The 21,430-nt window shown below is 44.7% G+C and overlaps 1 protein-coding gene across 2 annotated transcripts in view; it reads left to right on the plus strand.

Moving 5' to 3' along the window:
- Positions 1–21,430, plus strand: part of CBLB (Cbl proto-oncogene B) — a 282,840-nt gene that overhangs the window by 121,730 nt on the left and 139,680 nt on the right. For both annotated transcript variants that reach the window (XM_077482458.1, XM_077482457.1), the window contains exons 3-4: positions 5,323–5,469; positions 18,480–18,636. In XM_077482458.1, the coding sequence (XP_077338584.1) occupies positions 5,323–5,469; positions 18,480–18,636 (304 nt within the window). The remainder of the gene's footprint in view (positions 1–5,322; positions 5,470–18,479; positions 18,637–21,430) is intronic.

Raw genomic sequence — 21,430 nt, forward strand, 5'->3', positions numbered from 1 at the left:
TTCAAACAGCCGATGTATAACAATGGTAGGCGGTCCAGAAGTGGTTAAAAAAAGAGTTGCAAAGTATTTTTTGAATACACCTGAAGGTATGCTTTGAAACTATGCCTAGATTGTAAGCTCTAATGAGCAGGGCCCTCTGATTCCTCCTGTAGTGAATTGTATTGTAACTGTACTGTCTGCCCTAATGTTGTAAAGCGCTGTGCAAACTGTTGGTGCTGTATAAATCCTGTATAATAATAATAATATGCTCTGATACAATTATAAATTGGCTGCACTCGCTAGTGGCGACCTTACAGCTTGCATCCTAGTAATGGGAAAACTGGCATTCAGCAGTGGTTCTGTTTACAGTCAATGCACAGTAAGCATGGCTGTGTTATAACCACATCAGTATATTTATCCAAGCATTTAAATAACGTGATTAATAACTGAATAATACATTATTACAAACTTACAGTAGTTGGATGCATAAGCTGCTAGAACATACTGTGTTTCTGTATAGAAAATTATAATGTGAAAGTGACCAGAAAGTGCTGAATATCTGGATGCTGTTTCTGTGTTTACATAAAATCTCATTCTGGTGTTACATTGGCAAGGCACATAAATCTTCAGCTTTTCCTGCACTTGCCGCTTCTAAACTTGAGTATGCTGTGAGTTGCACTGTGTATAGCATAGTTGCCAATATAAAAAAAAAAAAAGGGGCCACTTTTTGCTGTGTGACCAGCTGGCCACTATAAGTAAATGAGCTTTAGTTTGCGGAGAGGCATATTGATAAAGCTGAGTTTTTTTGTGAGTTGAATGAAAAAACTGACCCAATTTACACTGTGACAGACCTAGCCAGGACAGAGGCTTTTGGAGGTGACTGAATGCTAGCCTCTTGCCTACCGATTGCCTACCGACCCTGGCATTTGGGAGAAGGGTGCTCTTTGTGAGCTGTATGCCTGGGGACCCTGGAGGTGGTTACTTTGGATTCAGGTCCATGTCCCCCCAAGACACACAGACTCTGGGAACCCTGTATATGACATATTAGAAATAATGACTGATACATACTATTAGACGCTAATGTCATTAACTCCAGCCACCTGTCTGTTGTCTTCTATAATGTAAATGTTTCTAGTCTGGCTTGCCACAGCTTCTAAGTCTTTCACCCATTGTTGTTTGTGCTAATTAACCCTGCAACTATATGAAGGAGTTCTGTGTTGAGATGTATGATAACGTGTAGTGTAGTTAGGTCACATCAGCTGCTTTAGAGTCACATTGGCTGCTTTAAGGGATTAGTTAATTAGCTCATGTTAATTAGGTTTTTGGTTACAATTGTATTGTTAGAGTAATATGAGCAGGAGGGGGACCTCCTCTTCTACTGTATATAAGACTATAAACTATTGTGGTTCTAATAAAATAGTCCATGTTCAGCAACTAAACAAGTATTGTCTTGTTTTGTGCTTGTGATTGGTTGGAATGTCTGATATCTATATTCAGACTGGGAGGAAGTGGTATATGACGAAAGCACCCAAGTGGAGTGTGGGACGTTTCGTTACATACACAATCAGCCTGGGTTCACACTATAGAGAGACAGGAATCAGCACAATTCCAGTGTTGGTTCCCGCATCGCATCTTTCCCACAGGCAGTTCACACTGCCCTCTGCGAACCGCTTTGGGTGTCAATACAATGTTAATGACACCCCAATGATCGGTTGACAGATAGCAGTGCAAACTGTGGATTTGGACAGGAATCAGATCGCAGGTGAGAACACCCATGCGATCCGATCCCAGTGTGGGGAAAAGACCCTGCATCCTTTTCTTTTGTGCAAATCCAATGCAAGTTCAATGACGCAAACTGTATGGCTGAACTCACAGACATCGCATGTGATCGGCACAGAAAAGCATGCTATAGTGTGAACCCAGGCTCAAGGTGGATAGGGGAGTCCTCCCGATGAGCCTTTGCATTCTGCCAGTGAGGAGTAGGGATGAGCTCAGGCGTGTTCGCATGGAACACGTGCAGAGCCCGCCAGAAAGTGAGCGCAGTGCTGCGCTAATCACAGGCAGTGAGACATTGCCTCGATGTGCGGCTGCAGAGATCTGGCAATGTCTCACTGCCTGTGATTAGTGCAGCGCTGCGCTCACTTCCTGGCGGGCTCTGCACGTGTTCCATGCGAATACGCCTGAGGTCATCCCTAGTGAGGAGACTTCCCCACTATCAGAATACACTGATCAGCGCTGCAGGCTATAATCTGCTGCAAAGATCGAGTGGGGAAAATCCAATAGGACGGTTGTACAGAAGTCGACTGGCAGATCAACTTCTGTATGACTACAGTGTCCACATATGGGCTGAAATTCACCTGGTTCTTGCTTTATCGCCAGCTTTAGTGCAATAACTTACCAGTAGTGAAGGACATCCCAGTCAGCTGGATCTTGGAAAAATTTTCTGTGCAGGGATCCCACATCCTCTTCTTGTCTCTGAATTTCCTCTGTGGACCATAGAAAGAGGGATCAGAGAAGACCGGATAAAACACCCTTTTTACACACCCTTTTTACACAATGAGCAGTATTAACCCCTGCACAGGGAGTATAACAAGCATGCTTTACTGCATATACAGACTGCTTTTACTGCTGTGTGTTTAGTAACACTAATAGCTTTGGGTCTTTTGTTAAGCTGCTGTGAAAAAGTTCTCTACCTGAACCTTTTTTGGCTTCTTCTGCGTGTACCATTATTGGGGAATGGGGGTGAAAATCTTGGGTCTGGTCGCACTCTCTCCCATTCACAGGTGCCCCCTAGCATGCCTATGCCTCAATGCCAGCTCCCCATGTTCCTCCAGCACCCCAGTGCCCCTCAGAGCATCGCCTACCTCCAATGCCACTTTTGCCTCCAATTTCCTCTGGCACACCACAGCCTCCATTGCCATTCTCCCAGCACTCCTCCACCTTCAGTTTCCACCACCCCTCCCCAGTACATCTTTTTCCAGTGCCCATCCCCAGTACATCTCTATCTCCAATGATTTCCTATGATCCCACCAGACCCCCCCCCCCCCCCACTTCCAATGACCCCTTAAGACCTCTGTACCACACCAATTTTCTGTCTCCAGTTCCCACACCAAGCACACCTCTGTTTCCAATTCCCCCAAGCACATTTCTGCTTCCAGTTCCTGCTCCCCAGCATATCTCCACCTCCAGACCCCTTTCCTTAGCATGCTCCTCTTTCCATCCCCATCCTCAATCACACCTGCCCCCAGCACCAGCACACTACTGCTTCCGTTCCCCCACCCCTTCCATCACACCTGTCACCAATGTCCCCCACACACCTCTGCCCCCCCCCCCATGATCCTTCCCCAAAAATGCTTAGCCTTCATACCCCCGCCCTCCAGCACATCTCTGCCATTACCATTCTCTTCATCTTCTTTTAGATCCTGGCCAAGCTTTGATATACAATGTCATGTGCCTGCTCAGGCATTCCCTGGCATCTATTCAGAAGCCAGAGTGCCCAGGAATGATGCAGCACCCCACTTCCAAGATGCAATTCCCTCTGGAGGAAGAGAGGGGAGATCCCAGGCTACACAGTATGCACAGTATTCCCCCGTGGTGCAATGCAGAATGGTATGCCCCATTGAAATGCCTGTGCTTGTCGGGACCCAAGCTCCACAGTATGCCATCTGTCATGTACAGCAAAATGTGCAGGAGTGCTCATTCCCTGGACAAATCTCAGGACACAGTTGAGTGTGGATGATTAGCAAAAAAGTGGGATAGTGCAGTCGAATGCATGAGAGTTGGCATAGTATGGTATAGCTGATAGTTGTATACAGGTTGGGGCTATTACAGGAGATATTTTGTTCTATATACAGAAAGTTTTGTGTATATTTCACCAACAAGAACCAGTAAAATGTTAAAAAAAAAAAAACAACTGCAGTCTAAGAAGGACCTACCAAAAATAATTTTGAATATGTTAAAATTAAGGTAATTGCATGTGAAGTGGTTAAAAAAAATGAAGAATAGACAGCCTATAAGAGAATGACAATTTGTGAGTGCAGCCTCATGTGGTAAGCAGTAGTATGTAGTATAGAGGTACCCTCATCCAAATGAATGTATAAAAAAAAATTGGGAAGGTGGAAGTGTAGGGGCAGTTGCTGATGCTGACCCATACACATCACCACCTAAAGAGGTTTTGTGGATTTCTCAGTACTGATACAAATGACAAATAAATTGTAATAAAAAATAATTAATACATATATAAAGAACATACAAACAGTGTTAAAAAAAATATATAAATACCACAATTAACTAACTGCTAACGGGTTCGCCCTGAGACAAAAACACTTCTTCAGGAGGACTGGTCTATGGAGCAGATAATACATTTAAAACAAAGCATAATTACAAAGCAAATTAATTTTCTCAAAAAATTGCATTCAACGTTAAAACGAGAAGACCCGCTCCCCCATTTGGACGGAACCAGCAGGCAACAGGACCCAGCAAATTTCCCCCTCTGCGACAAGGGGGATTGTAAATGACAGTCTCTAATTGGAAGGTAATACTAAAATTAGAATATAGGTTAAAAATTCCCATAATGTCACCAACCTTGACGCAAAAGTGGAAATTTATCACCTGAATGAAATGTTTGCAGCCGTCCCTACTTGCTGAAGCCTGCAGGGCTGGGGAGCTCATATAGTCCTCGGGACCACTATGTGAGCAGTAGTGACTCTCCATGCTGGGCTGTTGCGATGGACGGTGGCATCTGCAGGTGAGCGTTGTCTGTTGAAATCGGTGTGCGGGATACACTTCCACTTCCTTTCTTGCTTCACCGCATTACTGGTTTGGTCCCCTTACCACCTCACATTTACAATGCCCCTTGTTCGCCGTGGGGGGGGTTTGTTGGGTCCTGTCTTCTGCTGGTTCCGTCCAAGTGCAGTCGTCTTGTTTTAACATTGAATGTAATTTTTTTTTTTTATGTATTATCTGCTGCATCGACCACTCCTGAAGAAGCAGTTTTTTGCTGCAAAACCGGTAGAGGAAACAACGTATACCCCACTTCAACAGAAACACTACAGGGGGAACCCGTTAGCAGTTAATTGTGGTGTATATATTTTTTTCAACACTGTATGTTCTTTATAGATGTATTAAAACTTGAATTTTTATTACAATTTATTTGTCATTTGTATCAGTACCGAGATAGTCCACAAAACCTCTTTAGGTGGGGATGTGTATGGGTCAGCATCAGGCACTGCCCCAACACTTCCACCTTCCCAATTTTTCAGCCTATAAGAGAAGGATAAACTTAGATTTAAAAAGAGAAATCAGGAATTATCACACACTTAATTTGTTTCCCTTTCTTTGCAGGAGAAACCTTACAAAGCTATCCTTAATATTTAGCCACATGTTGGCAGAAATTAAAGCAATCTTTCCCAATGGACAGTTTCAAGGGGATAACTTCCGTATAACAAAAGCAGATGCTGCAGAGTTCTGGAGGAAGTTCTTTGGAGAAAAGTAAGTGTTATCAATGTAAGAAAAATACAAGATATCAAGGTTCACTAATGATGATGGTGTGTCTGAAATCGAACTGCCAATTCGTAACTATGTTAGTGTAACTATGGACAAAATAAATAAAATTACATTTGTGAAGTCTGTCAGTAGCATTAACACAACAGTCTGTTTTTCCAACTCCCCCCGTAACAAAGGTTTATTACATGTTGATTTGACCATTAAGTATTTTTATTTATTTTTTGTTTTAACATGCTGTCCAACAAAGTGAACATTAGAGAGTTGAGAAAAAAAATATTTGAAACTGAAGTAAAATGTTATTTTGGGATACAACACCAAACATATTAATTACATTTAGTGGTGTGTGTCTTATTACCTGCAGGCTGCTCCTTTTTATTAAAATCTTCCCTACAGTGCCTCCTTCATAGCTGCTGGATATGGCCTTGAGAGGCTGCCTTCCGTCACTGTAAGAATTAACAGCCACCACTGCTAATCTGAAAAGTTGTGCCTCTCACCTGCCCTTTTCACCATTCACTAAATTTGTATTACCATTCTCTGACAATGTATCTCGTTCGGGGAATGATAAGATCTTTCACCACCCATTCAAAGAATGTGATGCATTGTTGGAGAAAATAAATACAAGCTCTCTGAATGGCGGAGGGCAAAAAGAGGTGGTAGAGCGAGCTGCACAACTTTTAAGACTAGCAGCGGTGGTTGTAACTTCCACAGCACCAGGTAGTAGCCACTCAGGGCAATATCTGGCAACTCTGAAATGCACTGAAGGGATTTTAACAAGAAGCAGCAGCTTGCAGGTAAATAAATATACACAATTACACATAACTAATGTGTTTGGTGCCGTATGGCAAAAAAATACCAAATTTCAGATCTAATGCTGACAAGTCTGCTTATAATGGTTCAGATTTTACTTTATTTAGTTAAAAGCGTTTTAAAAGGGAAACAACTGTTGCTGTAACTGCTTAAATAGTGTTAGCTGAAGTTGGGCTTTAAAGGGGTTGTAAACCCTCGTGTTTTTTCACCTTAATGCATCCTATGCCCCCTCCCCACCCCCCCAAAAGCCCATTCGTTCCAAAGACAGAGACATGCACTACCTCTCTGCGTGTTGTCTCGGCTATTGATTGGATAGATTGATAGCATAGTGGCCATTGGCTTCCACTGCTGTCAATCAAATCCAATAACGCTGGGGGTGAGGCCAAGTCTGGCATTCTGTATCTATGGATGCAAAAGTCGGACACACAAGCACACCCGCGTGGTTACCCCAGGGAGAGCGATCTCCTAGGGGGTTTACCGATGTGGGGAGGTGCTGATAGCACCATTGGGGGCAAAACGAACTGCACAGTGGAGGTAAGTATGACATGTTTGTATTAAAAAAAAAAAGTGGATTTTCATCTGCTTTAAAGTAGTATTAAACCCTTTGTACACTGATCATGATATATCAGGGCTGCTGAGCCCTGACACTATGGTCATTGTACGTGCCTCTGTTATCTACAGCTCTCCCTGTGTCTCCCTCTGTCGTCCTCCCCCCTCCCCACCCTGCACGTCAGCTCTCACTAGTGCCGATCTGCTCCTTTCCCCACTGCTTCAAACCTAACTGGTCATTATATCATCCCCTCTGTCGCATAAAAAGCTGTACCCTAGTAGCGCCTGTGCTTTATAAAACTAAAAAAATCAGATTTCTACCTGTTTTAACAGTGTCAAGTGATCACATGACTCCAGGCTCTCTGCTCCTCTCCCTCGCTGACATCAGCAGGAGAATCTTGGCCCCCCCACTGGAGATGTGACACGGGGAGAGCAGAGAGCCTGGGGTCATGTGATTGCTGGAAGACACAGTTAAAACGGGTAGAAATCAACTTTTTTTTTATATTGCACAGGCACTAGGATACAGCTTTTTATGTGATAGAGGGGATGATATAATGATCAGTTAGTGGCTTAACAACCACTTTACGTTTATTTTAAAGTCAGCAGCTACAAAAATTTAGCTGCTGACTTTTAATAAACACACTCACCTGTTCTACGGTCCAGTGATGCAGCTGCCTGAAGCCTCACTCCTCTCCGCAGCATTGTCATTGCAAGTGTGGGCACCCGGCTGTGACAAATTGCGGCTTCACAGCCATACGTGCATTGCTTCTCAGTGGCCAGGCAATCTTCTGGGACCTGTGACAAGTCCCAGGAGATTGGAGGGAGGGGAGAGAGAAGGAGCCACCTAGGCAGCCGAGTGGACATCGGAGCTGGGTACCTGTCATAACTAGGTATCCCACCCCCCTAAAAAAAAAATGACATGCCAAATGTGGCATGTAAAGGGGCGATGAGTGCTTAAAGAACTTAAAGTTTCACTTTTATAATGTCTTTTTATAATATGTTTTTTTTTGCCTAGAAACTCCCCTCCATGTTAGCCAATGTGTCCATGCACACTAGGGCTTTTTCAGGTGTTTTCAGGCATATGCTCCTACAGGCAGAAAAAAACCTCTACCAAACTCGCATTTTTGAGAGGAGCTAGTTCCCGAAAGAGCTCAGGAGCATCAAAAGACGCAAAAAATGTTGTTCCAGTTTTTTGTTTTGTACAGTGGTTAAGAAAATACTATCTAGGAAGATTTGTGAAAAAAAGCATATGCTTAAAAGAGCATGAAAGACTACATGAATTATTAAAGATGATTATAAGCAAGTGTGACTGTTACTACATTAATTAGTCTGTCTAAGCCCTTGTACACACGGTCGGACATTATGCCAACCAAATCCATTGGATTTTGTCCGACGGATTGTGTCCGAAACTGTTGCATACACACGGTCGGACCAAGTTGTCGGAAAATTCGATCATTCAGAACGTGATGACGTTATTTCGTTACGTCGGGACTACGTTCATGCTAGTAGCCAATATCTTTGGTGTAGGAATTTAATCTGAGCATGCGTGGCACTTTGTCCGATCAAAATTCTCTACACATGATCGGAGTATGTCCGATCGGACCAGTTTGTCGGAAAATATTTCCAACATGTTGGAGAATTTGGTCCGACGGATATTCCGACGGAATCAGTCCGATGCATACCACACACAGTCGGATTATCCGACAACACGGTCCGATAGGACACATTCCGACGGATTCTCCGACCGTGTGTACAAGACTGGCCATAGATGGTGCAAATTTCTTTTCTGAAGCCACAGGTTGCAGGAAAGAAATTTGCGTGTTTCCTTCTTTAGCACAAATTGTGCTGACAGGGGAATCTCTCCTGCCGAGCCATTGTTTGCCCCAGATGAGGGTGCGGGAGCAGGCAGGGGAGGGTATCCCCACTGGGAGAAGAACATGATTATTGCCAGCGGCTAAAGCATCAATTGATCAACTTGGCACATTCAGCCTACCCATTAATGATTTGAATCTCGGCAGGTTCCTGCTGAATCAGCTGAAGTTTGAACCATGTATATCTGGCCAAAAAGTACTCTCTGCACAGGTTGACAATGCTGATGTTCAAGGGTGGCTATTGTGCGTCTCCATAGATACAGTGGAGGACTTAGCGTAGCAACGCTAAGAAAGGAAGTGTTTTTCTGGCCAGAACACCGGGTGGAAAAATACCTACCAAAAAAAACTAAATCCGCTACCACATCACCACATGTAAAGATTGGTAAGCTGCAATATATATATATTTTTGTTTTTGGATTTAGACGCACTTTAAAAAGATGAATCAATCAGTGTTGACTCATCTGCCCAACCATTTTACGTCAGCCAGTTTTTCATAGCAATTGTTGTGGTTATTTTTTTCTTGCTTTTGACACCTAATGTTTTAACCACCTTCTCGAAGGTCTGAAACAAATAGTACATGATGTGCCCTTTGTCTTCCAAGAATCAATCGTGTGACCTTCTGGTGACAAGTATTCAGCTCTGTCATTATCAGAGTTTGTACTTAAAGGGGGTGTAAATGCAGAAGGTTTTTTTATCTTGATGCATTCTATCCATTTAGATAAAAGCCTTCTGTGTGCAGCAGCCCCCGTTAGCCCCCTAACACTTACCTGAGGTCCCTCTCTGTCCAACGATGTCCACAAATGTCTCGGTCATCCATAATTCTTCTCCCTGATTGACTGAGACACAGCAGCGGCACAATTTGCCTAGCTGACAGCAGAGGAAGCCATCGGGAGAGAGGAGGCGGGCCAGGTCGGGCTCCATGTCTGAATGGACACAGAGAGCTGTGACTAGGATCGGATCCCCCATAGCAAGCTCGGGATCGACCCCTTCCTCGGATCCGTGATCAGGCGAGTCTCATAGACTCGCCGATCACAGAGCGTGCCCCTCAGGGGGCGCGCAGGCCGCTCGTGCACGGGACGACGTCAATAGACGTAGTCTCGGCAAAGGAGGTCCGCGCTGTAGCCGTCATTCGGCTATAGCGCGGATCTCAAGTGGTTAATAAAACCATGGTTAAAAGAACTCACGTTAGATAGCATATGTACAAGTTGTTTTGCAAGATGCTTGTCACCACTCCCTGTGTACATAAAGCCAGTGGTAATCAGCAATGCTTGGCCAATCTGTTATGCATGATGACATCACTGGACCCACCCCATCTGTGTTGTGTCCCAATTGGACTACCTCAGAGAGGGAAAAGCACTTGCCTTGAAAAAATGTTCATACCCCTGGAAATTTTCAAAATTTTGTAATTTTACAACCAAAAACGTAAATGTATTTTATTGGGATTTTATGTGATAGACTAACACAAAGTAGCCCTTAATAGTAAAGTGGAAAGAAAATGATAAATGTTTTTTCCCAAGTGTTCTTCCAGGACAGCCCTTGAGAGATGGAGCTCCTCCCATCGACCCAGGAAACACATTGCCACAGTTCAAAAGGCGGTCCCTCAGGTCCCTGGTCAGTCATTTGTGTTTCCTCCGTCGGAGGAACATGTTGCCAGGAACCTGAAGGCCCCTCTCAGGGGCTGCCTGAGAACCTGTAGCCATGAGGGACCGGGTCCTATTCCTTGGCTGCAGTTTTGGGTCCATACCTTTTTTAAACGGCTCGGGTACCGTCCAGCTGATTCGGAGCAGACCCGTTACCCTCCTCCTTCCAGTGCCGAGGTGGCCAGGGGCAGAATGGCGCTGGTTTCCCCCAGGAGCGGTGAGTGGAACCTCCATCTCAGCTCCTTGTTGCGGTGGGGTCGGAGACGCCGAGCGTCACTTCCGGCGGAACCGCGTCATCACTGCGTGCCGAGACTTCCGGTTCCGGGTCTCTAAAGGTACAAGGAGGAGAGGGAGAGCCAGCGCTGTGCCTGTGAAGCCCGACCAGCGTCCAGCAATACCGGACTAGCGGCGGGATCGGGAGCATCAGAGGGGGACCATGGAGGCTATTCCCCAGGATACTCCGGCGGAGACAGGCACCAGCCAATCCCAGGTAGGCTGCTGGGCATGCTATTACTCTGGTGGAGTGGTGGTGTTTGTAGGCTGGGTCCTGTAGTGCCCCACGGTGGCGGTTTACTCACAGTGAGATTGTTTGCACTTGGTGATTGAAGGAGGGACATGGGGCTGACGCTAAGAAATCCTTTGTCTTCTTATTTCAGGCTAAAGATATCCCAAGGGAAGACAAGACAGGCCGCAAAAAGTGTCCTAATTGTGGGAATAGGTTGTCCTCTGGCTCTAACAAAGCCCTATGCAAGCAATGCATTGCAAGCTTGCTTAAATCTGAGGCAGATTCCCCTTTAGCAAAGTTTTTGGGCTCCTTTAAAGAGGAAATGGCGTCGACCTTTAAGTCCCTCCGGGAGTTAATCACTGACGTGGGATCAGCTGCAGCTGCCTCCACGAGTAAAGCAACTATAATCTCTTCCTCACCATGCCTTACAACACCCAGCTCAGGGGAGCCCCGTATGATCAGGGAGCCTAGCCCCACGTTGATTAGCCCCGATTCCTCTGACACTGACTCGGGTCAGGAAGAGGATCAAGTAACATCCAAAGCCTCAAAGTATAGATTGTCTCTTGAGGAAGTAGATGAGCTAATGGGGGCTATCTATGATACGCTGGAAATTGAGGAGGAAGAAACTCAGTTATCTAGACATGATCAAATGTATGAGGCTCTGGGGAAAAAGAAAGCAAGGGTTTTCCCTATACATAAGGTGCTTTCTGACCTTGTCCTTAAGGAGTGGTCTGAACCAGATAAAAAGGTTTTCTTTCCTAAATCCCTTAAGAGAAGGTTCCCTTTTGATGAGAGCCCAGAGGCGGTCTGGAATAAAAATCCTAAACTAGACGCCCCTTTGTCCAAAATCTCAAAACAAGCTGATCTGGCTTTTGAAGATATGGGTCACCTGAAAGATCCAATGGACAGGAGAACTGACATTGTCTTAAAGAGGGCCTGGGATGCCTCTATGGCAGGCTTAAAACCAGCTCTAGCCACTTCTTGTGTAGCTAGAAACCTGGAGTTCTGGTTGTCGCAACTTCAAGAACATTTAAAAGCAGGCACTCCTAGGGGGGAGCTTCTGAAATCCTTCCCTATGCTTTTTAAGGCCACCAGTTTCATCTCTGACGCCTCCACGGACTCCGTAAAATTTGCGGCTAAGTCAGCAGCACTTTCAGTGGCAGCAAGGAGGTCAGTATGGATGAAAACCTGGGGGGGAGACACGGCGTCTAAGACCCGCCTGTGCAGCGTCCCTTTTACAGGAGACTTAGTCTTCGGGCCTGAATTAGACTCCGCCTTAGAAAGGACGGCGGATAAAAAGAAAACCTTTCCCGCAAAAAAGAAAAATTTTCAAAGAAAAATTTTTCGTCCCTTTAAAGAACCCTCTAAACCAGAGAAGAGTTCAATCCCCAAAAAACATTGGTCGGGGCATAAAGGGAAAGGAAAAGGGGGCATACTGTTTAGCCGCCCCAATCAGGATCCCAAACCCCAGTGATGCCAGGGTCCCTGTGGGAGGAAGATTAAGCCAATTCCTTCCACAATGGGAAGAGACAACTTCAAACGAATTTGTCTTAAACATAATAAAAAGGGGTCATGCGCTGGAGTTTCACAGCCGCCCTCCTTCAAAGTTTGTAGTGACAAAACTTCCAAGTCACTCAGAAAAGGCCAGGGCCTTACCCTTACTGATAGGGGAGATGGTGGATCAAGAAGTATTGACACCAGTCCCTATACAGGAACAAGGAGACGGTTTTTACTCTCACATTTTTGTAGTAAAAAAGCCGTCAGGAAGATTCAGATTAATTATGAATCTCCGACCATTGAATCGCTCCATCCGTTACAAGAGATTTCGGATGGAGTCCATTTACTCCATAAAGAATCTCCTGCAGAAAGAGATGTTTATGGCTACCCTGGATTTAAGGGATGCTTATCTGCATATTCCAATAAAGGAGGAATGCCAGAAATTCCTTCGAATGGCAGTACAGATAGACACAAGGGTTTACCACTTTCAGTGCCGAGCGCTTCCCTTCGGGCTGTCATCCTCCCCAAGAATCTTTACCAAAGTTCTCGGAGAGGCTTTAGTTCCACTGAGGCTTCAGTCAGTCTCAATTATTCCCTACCTAGACGATCTACTCCTAACAGCACGCTCGGAGAGTCGTCTTTCTCAGGATCTGGAGTTGACTCAACTCAGCCTGAGTCGGTTAGGGTGGATTGTCAGCCAGGAGAAATCCAAGACAACCCCAACACAGGAGATCCTGTATCTGGGTTACTGGATCAAGTCAGTAGATCAAAAAATTATACTGCCGGAAGAAAAGATTTTGAATCTGTGGCAGAGAATATCTTTTCTTCAATGCAGCCCCAAATGTACAGTGAGGGAAGTAATGTCGGTCTTAGGTCTTATGACAGCAGCCATTCCAGCCGTACAATGGGCCAGGTTCCACCAAAGAGACCTTCAGGGGTTTCTGCTAGAACAATTAAGGGGCAGAGATCTGGAGGAGGAAGTTTTGATCCCCTCAAGGATAAAACGCTCCCTCTGGTGGTGGAAGGACAGGGAGAACCTGAACAAAGGGGTTCATTGGGTCCTTCCTATCACTTCAACACTGACAACAGATGCGAGCAGTTGGGGCTGGGGAGCCCACCTCGGCTCAAGCTGGGTCCAGGACAAGTGGACCCCGGAAGAGAAATGTTTCTCTTCCAACTGGAAAGAGCTAACAGCAATCCTGAGAGCGGTCTTAGCCTTTCACCCCACAATACAGGGTCACCATCTACAAGTCCGTTCAGACAATATGACGGCTGTAGCATACATAAACAAACAGGGAGGTACCAAAAGTCCTCGTTTGATGGTAGTAGCCAGACGCATTTTCCAGTGGGCAGAAGCCAATCTGGAATCCATTTCTGCAGTCCACCTGAAAGGGGAGCTGAACAACACGGCGGACTTCTTGAGTCGACAAAAGATTTCGAACCAAGAATGGTCCTTACACCCAGAGGCATTCAATCTCATAACAAATCACTGGGGAAAACCAGAGGTAGACCTTTTTGCGAACAAAAACAATGCAAAGGTTCCAAATTTTTTCTCGCTAAACCCAGGAGATCGGCCCCTGGCTGTAGATGCCTTGCAAGCTCCATGGTCTTTCAGTCTGGCGTATGCTTTTCCCCCTCTTCATCTCATTCCGAGGGTCCTAGCAAGATTCCTCAAGGAAAAAACCGGTTTGATTCTAGTAGCACCGTTTTGGCCCAGGAGACCATGGTTCACAACGTTGCTACAATTGACAGATTGTCCACCTCTAAGGCTTCCCTACAGACAGGACCTCCTGTCGCAGGGACCTCTTTACCATCCACAGGTCGCCACACTGAAGCTTTCGGCGTGGTTACTGAGGAGGAAATCTTAAAGAGTAAGGGCCTGACAGATGAGGTAATTGCGACCTTACTACAGAGTCGCAAACCAGTCACGAGGGCTATTTACAAAAAAGTCTGGCAAAAATTTAATAGCTGGTTGAATAGCCGTGACATAAACACGGCTAATATTCTACAGTTTTTTCAGGAAGGTGTAAACAAGGGTTTAACCCTAAGTACCATTAAGGTACAGATAGCTGCCTTAAGTGTGTACCTAGATGAACGTTTACAGGAAAATCCTTTTGTCGCTAGATTCTGTAAGGCAGTCGCTAGACGCAAGCCAGTCAGAGTCACCAAAGTCCCATCCTGGGATTTAGCAGTTGTACTAAAAGCTTTCTTGGGGTCACCCTTTGAGCCTATCTCGGAGGCCTCCTTAAGGCTTGTTACATTTAAGACAGTACTCCTGGTGGCAATCACTTCAGCCCGTAGGGTCAGTGAAATCCAAGCCCTTTCCATCAGGGAACCTTTTCTACAGATCCTAGAAGACAGAGTCATTCTAAAGACAGACCCTGGGTTCTTACCAAAGGTAGCATCTAGCTTCCATAGGTCCCAAGATATTGTCCTTCCCTCATTTTGTCAAAATGCAGCAAATGAGAAAGAGGAACGTTTTCATTTATTGGATGTGAGGAGGTGTATTCTAGAATACCTTAAAGTAACAAATCCATGCAGAATTTCAGACTCCCTTTTTGTCCTTTTCTCCGGATAGCGTAGGGGACAGAAAGCTTCAAAAGTAACCATAGCTAGATGGATTAGGCTAGCTATAGCAGAGGGGTATAAGGCCTTGAATAGAGATCCTCCTGAGGGTGTTAAAGCTCACTCCACAAGAGCGTTGTCTGCATCCTGGGCAGAAAGAGCTGGTGCCACCCCGGAGCAGGTATGTAAAGCAGCCACATGGTCAAGCTTTTCCACCTTTACAAGGCATTACCGACTGGACTTAATGTCTAGTCAGAATCAGGCCTTTGGGAGGAAAGTCCTCCAGGCCGTGGTCCCCCCCTAATCTGGTAAGTACTTGGGGATCCTCTCAAGGGCTGTCCTGGAAGAACACTTGGGAAAACTGGAGTTAGTACTTACCGGTAACTCCTTTTCCGGTGGTCTTCCAGGACAGCACGATCCCACCCTTTATTTGATTATAATGATGTACTAATGTTATTACCTGTTATGGTTTATATGTTTTTCAGTTCCATCCTTCGGTTCTTGGTGAATGACTGACCAGGGACCTGAGGGACCGCCTTTTGAACTGTGGCAATGTGTTTCCTGGGTCGATGGGAGGAGCTCCATCTCTCAAGGGCTGTCCTGGAAGACCACCGGAAAAGGAGTTACCGGTAAGTACTAACTCCAGTTTTCAAAACGTTTTACAAATAAATATCTGACAAGTGTGACATGCTTTTGTATTGATCCACTCTGAGTCAATACTTTGTAGAACCACCTTTCGCTGTAATTACAGCTCCAAGTCTGTTTGGGTACCAACTTTGCACAACTAGAGAGTGATAATTTTTGCCCATTATTCTTTGCAAAATATCTCAAGCTCTGTCAGATTGGATGGAGAGCGTCTGAACAGCAAATTTCAAGTTTTGCCACAGATTCTCAATTGGATTTAGGTCTGCATTTTGACTGGGCCATTCTAATAAATAATTATGCTTTGATTTAAACCAGGGGTCTCAAACTCAAATTACCTGAGGGCCACAAAACAAGTTTTCATATCCCACTGGGGCAGTGTGTAAACTTTCAAACTTCAAAAACAGCACTGGTGTCAATGTATGCATTATTACCCCAGCATTGGTGTCAGCAGACACACTGTTAACCCCCGGGGCATTGTTGTCAGCTGACGTACGATTAACCCCCTAGCATTGGTGTCAGCTGACGCACTATTAACCCCAGCACTACCCCTTATACTCCATAAATAACCCCCCCCCCACTTCACAAATTTCAATCCCAGTCACCCCACTAAGGACTTTTCTCAGCCTCAGTGTGATGGCTCACTTCCCTCTCCTCCTGGCATTCATTTTCTGCCTCCCGAGTCCTCTCCTCCTGTCAGGCCCTGGCTCAATACAGGCCTAGTGGCAGGGCACCCTGAGAACGCCATTATCTCCTGCCCTGAGGAGGCAGTAGGACCCTGGATCTGGGCACAGCCCCCAAGGGAGCACAGCTCTGAACAGTCGGATCAGATTTGTGGCGTGCACAACTAATAGTTGTCCTGTGGACAGATTCTCCCACCTGAGCTGTGTATCTCTGCTGCTCCTCCAGTGTTACCATGGGCCTCTGTGGCCTCTTTCCATTTTTGGATGATGGATGGAACAGTGCTCCATGAGATGTTCAAAGCTTGGGATATGTTTTTATAACCTAATCCTGCTTTCAGATTCTCCACAACTTTGTACCTGACCTGTCTGGTGTGTTCCTTGGACGTCATGATGCTGTTTGTACACTAAGGTTCTCTAGCAAACCTCTAAGGGGCTTCACAGAACAGCTGTATTGATACTGAGATTAAATTACACACAGGATGACTCCATTTACTAATTAGATGACTTCTAAAGGCAATTGGTTCCACTAGATTTTAGTTGGGTATCAGAATAAAGAGGGCTGAATACAATTGCATCCTGCACATTTCAGATATTTAGTTGTAAAAAATGTGGAAAATTATTTATCATTTTCCTTTTACTTCAAAATTATGTGCCACTTTGTGCTGGTCTATTTACGTTTTTGTTGTAACATGATAAAATGTGGAAAATTTCAAGGGGTGTGAATACTTTTTCAAGGCACTGTATTTGTGCTAGGTGAAGGGCAGCGCAAGGATATTGTGCTTTAATTCAGTATTTTCATTGCACCGAACAGGGTTCTGGTGGTCTCGGTTGGCCCTCCCCGATACTTCGGATCTTGTGATCCGAAGATCAGATTAACATTCTGCTTCTTGGTTACTGGATTTGATGACTTGGCTATTGAAGCCCAAGTCCTGAATACAGTATAAGAGACTACCTGATATCTCTGCTTTCCAGAAGGCTAGGATTTTAACTTCTTGTAAACTCTAACATTGCACCTGGAAATTGTATTTCACATAGTGCAACATTGGGAATTTCTAACCCAGAAAGTACTTTTTAGGACATTTCCTCTAATCTGGTCTCAATCAACATCTTGCCTTGAATACCAGTAAGGATCAAATCTCAGCCTTAACAATTCTCTTTCAGAGATCACTGGCTTCCACTCCCTTGTGAAGGCTTTGTTCAGGGTGTTGCCCACTCCCTGTTTGCTCCTCATTACTCCATGGCATCTCGGTTATCTGGCTTGATCATCTGTTGCTCAGGTTCAAGACTGTTATCTGGTCTTCTGTTCACATGTTCATTAAGTTTTTCCAGGGGGATGCTTAGTTGCCAGTTTTGGTTGTATTGTACTTCAGATGGCACTGTAGGCTTTGTTGTGCTGTCCTTGTTAACTAAGTCTTGGTTTGTTCCTTGTGGGCCTGTTAGATTTTCGTTTGCTACAGTCGTACCCTCAGTTGTACTACTTTTGGACACCGTAGTGTTTCAGAATACAAATCCTATAGTGTACGATTAAGAAAATTGTATTTTTGTCTTGCCCGTAAAAATCCTTTCTTGGAATATAACACAGGACATAGGTCTTTCCCCTCCCCTCTGATCCACTCCTAGAGTTGGAATAACCTATGTAATATGATCTCCATTAAGAATAGAGTATACATGGAGACGTGATATTTCTCCTTGGTATTGGGGGAGTGGGGGGGGGTTAGCGGGTTGTCATTAAAGTTTCTTTTAGACTGGGTTCACACCTCAGCATGAAGCAGGGGTCTGATGCATTTTAGGTACGATTTCAACCCACATTTTTGGCTGAATTCAGACCTGAAATGGACCAGAAGACGCACAGGACTCCTGTCCAATTGGCATGGGAGCCGCTCCAGAGATGTGGGAACCAGCTCCATAGAGAAGCGGTCACAGTCTCCTGACATGTGAATTGGATGCAGGGAAATCTACATCCAATTTTAAATAGTGTGAACCCAACCTTCACGTTTATACTGGCGAAAAAGGAAATACAAAAAATGATTTTATAATATTGTAGGCATTCATAAACACTTAAGAAAAATTTACTATCAAGTACACTTTCAAGTGTTAAAATGTACATGGTTTAAAATGCACTCTTCCTTTTTAGGGGATTAATGTTTTACACAAGGTAAATGTTTATTTTCTGTACATTGTGTCCATATACTATTATACAACAAGCTTTATTGGTTTTCTTTCCCTCCCTTCACAGAACCATCGTGCCATGGAAAGTATTTAGACAGTGCCTTCATGAAGTACATCAGATCACATCAGGCTTAGAAGCAATGGCTTTAAAATCTACAATAGATTTGACATGCAATGATTACATTTCAGTATTTGAATTTGATATTTTTACAAGACTTTTTCAGGTATGGTGTGTTCTTTGTATGTATCTTGTCACTGTTGTCTTAAACACCTGTGTATAAATATATGAATTCTTAGGAAATTGCTTTTATTGTTTAATTATTTTAGCTCTTCATCAATACTGTTTAACTCTTGTAAAGCAGTCTTTATTAAACTCTAGGACTAAATTAACATTTCTACCTTACCAGCAATTGCAATAATTTAAAGTAAAACCAAATTGATATTAATTACGATAGCTAATCGGCTTAGAATGAGGCAGGCTGAAGGGAAGCAAAAAAACGTACTCTAAAATGCTAACAAATACTGCTGCCTTAAAGAATAATTCCAGGTATTGGCATATTATACCTGGTTGGATTATGTATATGACATACATGTCCATTGCCGCTGGAAATCACTGGAGTAGTGGTGTCTTCTTCACTGATCTCTACTTGCTTTCGCGTCTCACACTGAGCAGCTGCTGTCCTACATTGTGAGCACATGAAGTTGGCCATTCGGCACAGGTGCCATTCAGTGAATGCTTTGCGTTTTCTAAATATATGCAAAATGGTTCAGGTGATGTTTCATGAATTTGGCATAAAACATTAACAAAAGAGGGTTTAATGGAGAAGCGGCTTAATTGATTATTTTCATGATACTTTGGGGCAAATCCCAGGTTCTGTGACATGGGCAGCAGAAGCTGTTCCTCCTTTCATCCTGTAATATGAGCAGCCAATAAGACATTATTACATACTGTATACCATAGTTATCGGCGTATAACACCTTCACTTCCCAATTTAAGAGGGAAGTTTCAGGGAATTTTTTTAATTTTTTTTTAAATAAACCACTTTGAAGCTAAATAACGGCCATTGGGCATCAATGCAGCCTGATTAGTGCCCATCTGCAGCTTCAGTGCAGCCTGATCTGTGTCCATCTGCAGCTTGATCTGTGTCCACCTGCAGCCTTGCTGTTATATATGCTGCCATCTAAATAGAGCCGGATCTCCTGTGTACTCAGCTCAGCGTCCCGCCCCTTGGCCTGGATCCTAGGATGGACATAACGCCGGTCCAATGTTGGGTCGTCCATGCTAGGAGCTGTCCAGGGGGCAGTTCTGTGCGTGACTGAGAGCTGAGCTGAGTACACAGGAGACCCGGCTCTATTTTGGCAGCGCTCACCCCCTCCTTCCCCTCGGCAGCCTATATCGGTGTATAACATGCACACACGATTTTCCCCCTATTTTGAGAGGGAAAAGGTGAGTGTTATACGCCGATAAATACGGTAATTTACAAGATGTATGCTCAAGAGTGTCTAGTGCTTTAAATCCCAACTCAAATTTAAAAAAAAAATAATAATTTGTTCAGATAGAATAATTATGATAAAAACCTCTCATCGCTGCCTGGGTCCTGACAATGCTTTGTCACAGGGATAGCTAGAGAGGAGAAATCTGCAATGTGGACACAAACTGCAGAAAAACATTTTTGGTGAAGAGGGATAGAAATGGTTTTGATTGCTCTCTGTATCCTCTTGTCTTTGACACCTGTTTCAGTTACTTTTTAATTTTTGGTTTCTCAGAAGTAAGGCCGCGTACACACGGGCGGACTGTTCGCCCAACTTTGTCCGCTGAACAGTGTTTGAGCGGACAGTTCGCTCGTGTGTGGGCTTTCAGCGGACAGTTTCAGCGGACAGTTTGACGGACAAGGTTTTTCGGAATTTCCGAAAAACTGTCCGCTGAAACCTTGTTTCAGCGAACAGTCCGCTCGTGTGTAGGCTTGTTCGTCAAACAAAGTTGCGCGCATGCTCAGAAAGGATTTTCACGCCGAAAGTTATAATGCAGTGTATAGGACGTCGTATTTTTCGTCCCGTCGTACGTGCCGTTCACGTCATCGCGCACGGTTTCAGCAAACTGTTCGTCCGTCGTGTGTGGCCATGTCCGTCCATGCTAAGTTTGAGCGGACTGTTTGCCGAAACTGTTTGACGGACAAAGTTGGGCGAACAGTCCCCGCGTGTGTACGCGGCCTAATGGAGTAAACCTCCCCAATGATTTACCACTCTTTCAAAAAAAAAGTTTTCCCTAGAGTTTTTCACCCTTGCGTTTTTGCCTGTTTGCTTCCATCTCCCACAAGTTAAAAGCTCCCAACCCTAGCAGGGAGGAGCTTAGTTGGGCAGTTATTTAGGGGGGATAAGAGAGAAAAGGCTTTCAGTGGACATTGGCTCATCACTCTTGTCTGTTTTAGTGCAGTGCTATGTCTAGAGAGAAAAAACAAGTCTACAAATGTAGTAGTCAAATGTACCATTGTTCCTTGCTCGTGGGACTTTTAAGGTGTATTTTAGATTGAAGTAGGCAGCAAGGCTCATGTATGTTTGTATGACAGAAGCTAACAAAATGTTACTTTTGTTTTTGCTTGGAGATCCATTTTACCCACTAGCCTTCTGCCGTCAGAATGTCACCCCTGCACGAATTGCCATAGCCGTGCGGCACCCGTTTTAAGGGGTATAGGGAGTGCGCACACCGAACGCGTCACTGAGGAGCCGATGCACATGCCTGGCAGCCACGATGTCCGCCAGGCACCAGTGATCGCTCCTGGCAGAGCAGGAATGGGGATCCAAGTTCTGTCAGGGGAGAAATGACAGATTGTATGTTCCTAGAATATATGAACACCAATTGGTTTCCTCCCCCCAGTCAGTCCCATTCCCCCAGTTACTACACACAGTGAGGGAACACATTTAACCCCTTGATCGCCCCCTAGTGTTAACCCCTTCACTACCAGTGACATTTTCACAGTAATCAGGGGCTATTTATAGCACTGACCGCTGTATAAATGT

Source organism: Lithobates pipiens, unplaced genomic scaffold, assembly GCF_037356315.1.
Source record: "Lithobates pipiens isolate NorthernLeopardFrog02 unplaced genomic scaffold, aLitPip1_a1.2 Scaffold_16, whole genome shotgun sequence".
Classification (NCBI taxonomy): domain Eukaryota; kingdom Metazoa; phylum Chordata; class Amphibia; order Anura; family Ranidae; genus Lithobates; species Lithobates pipiens.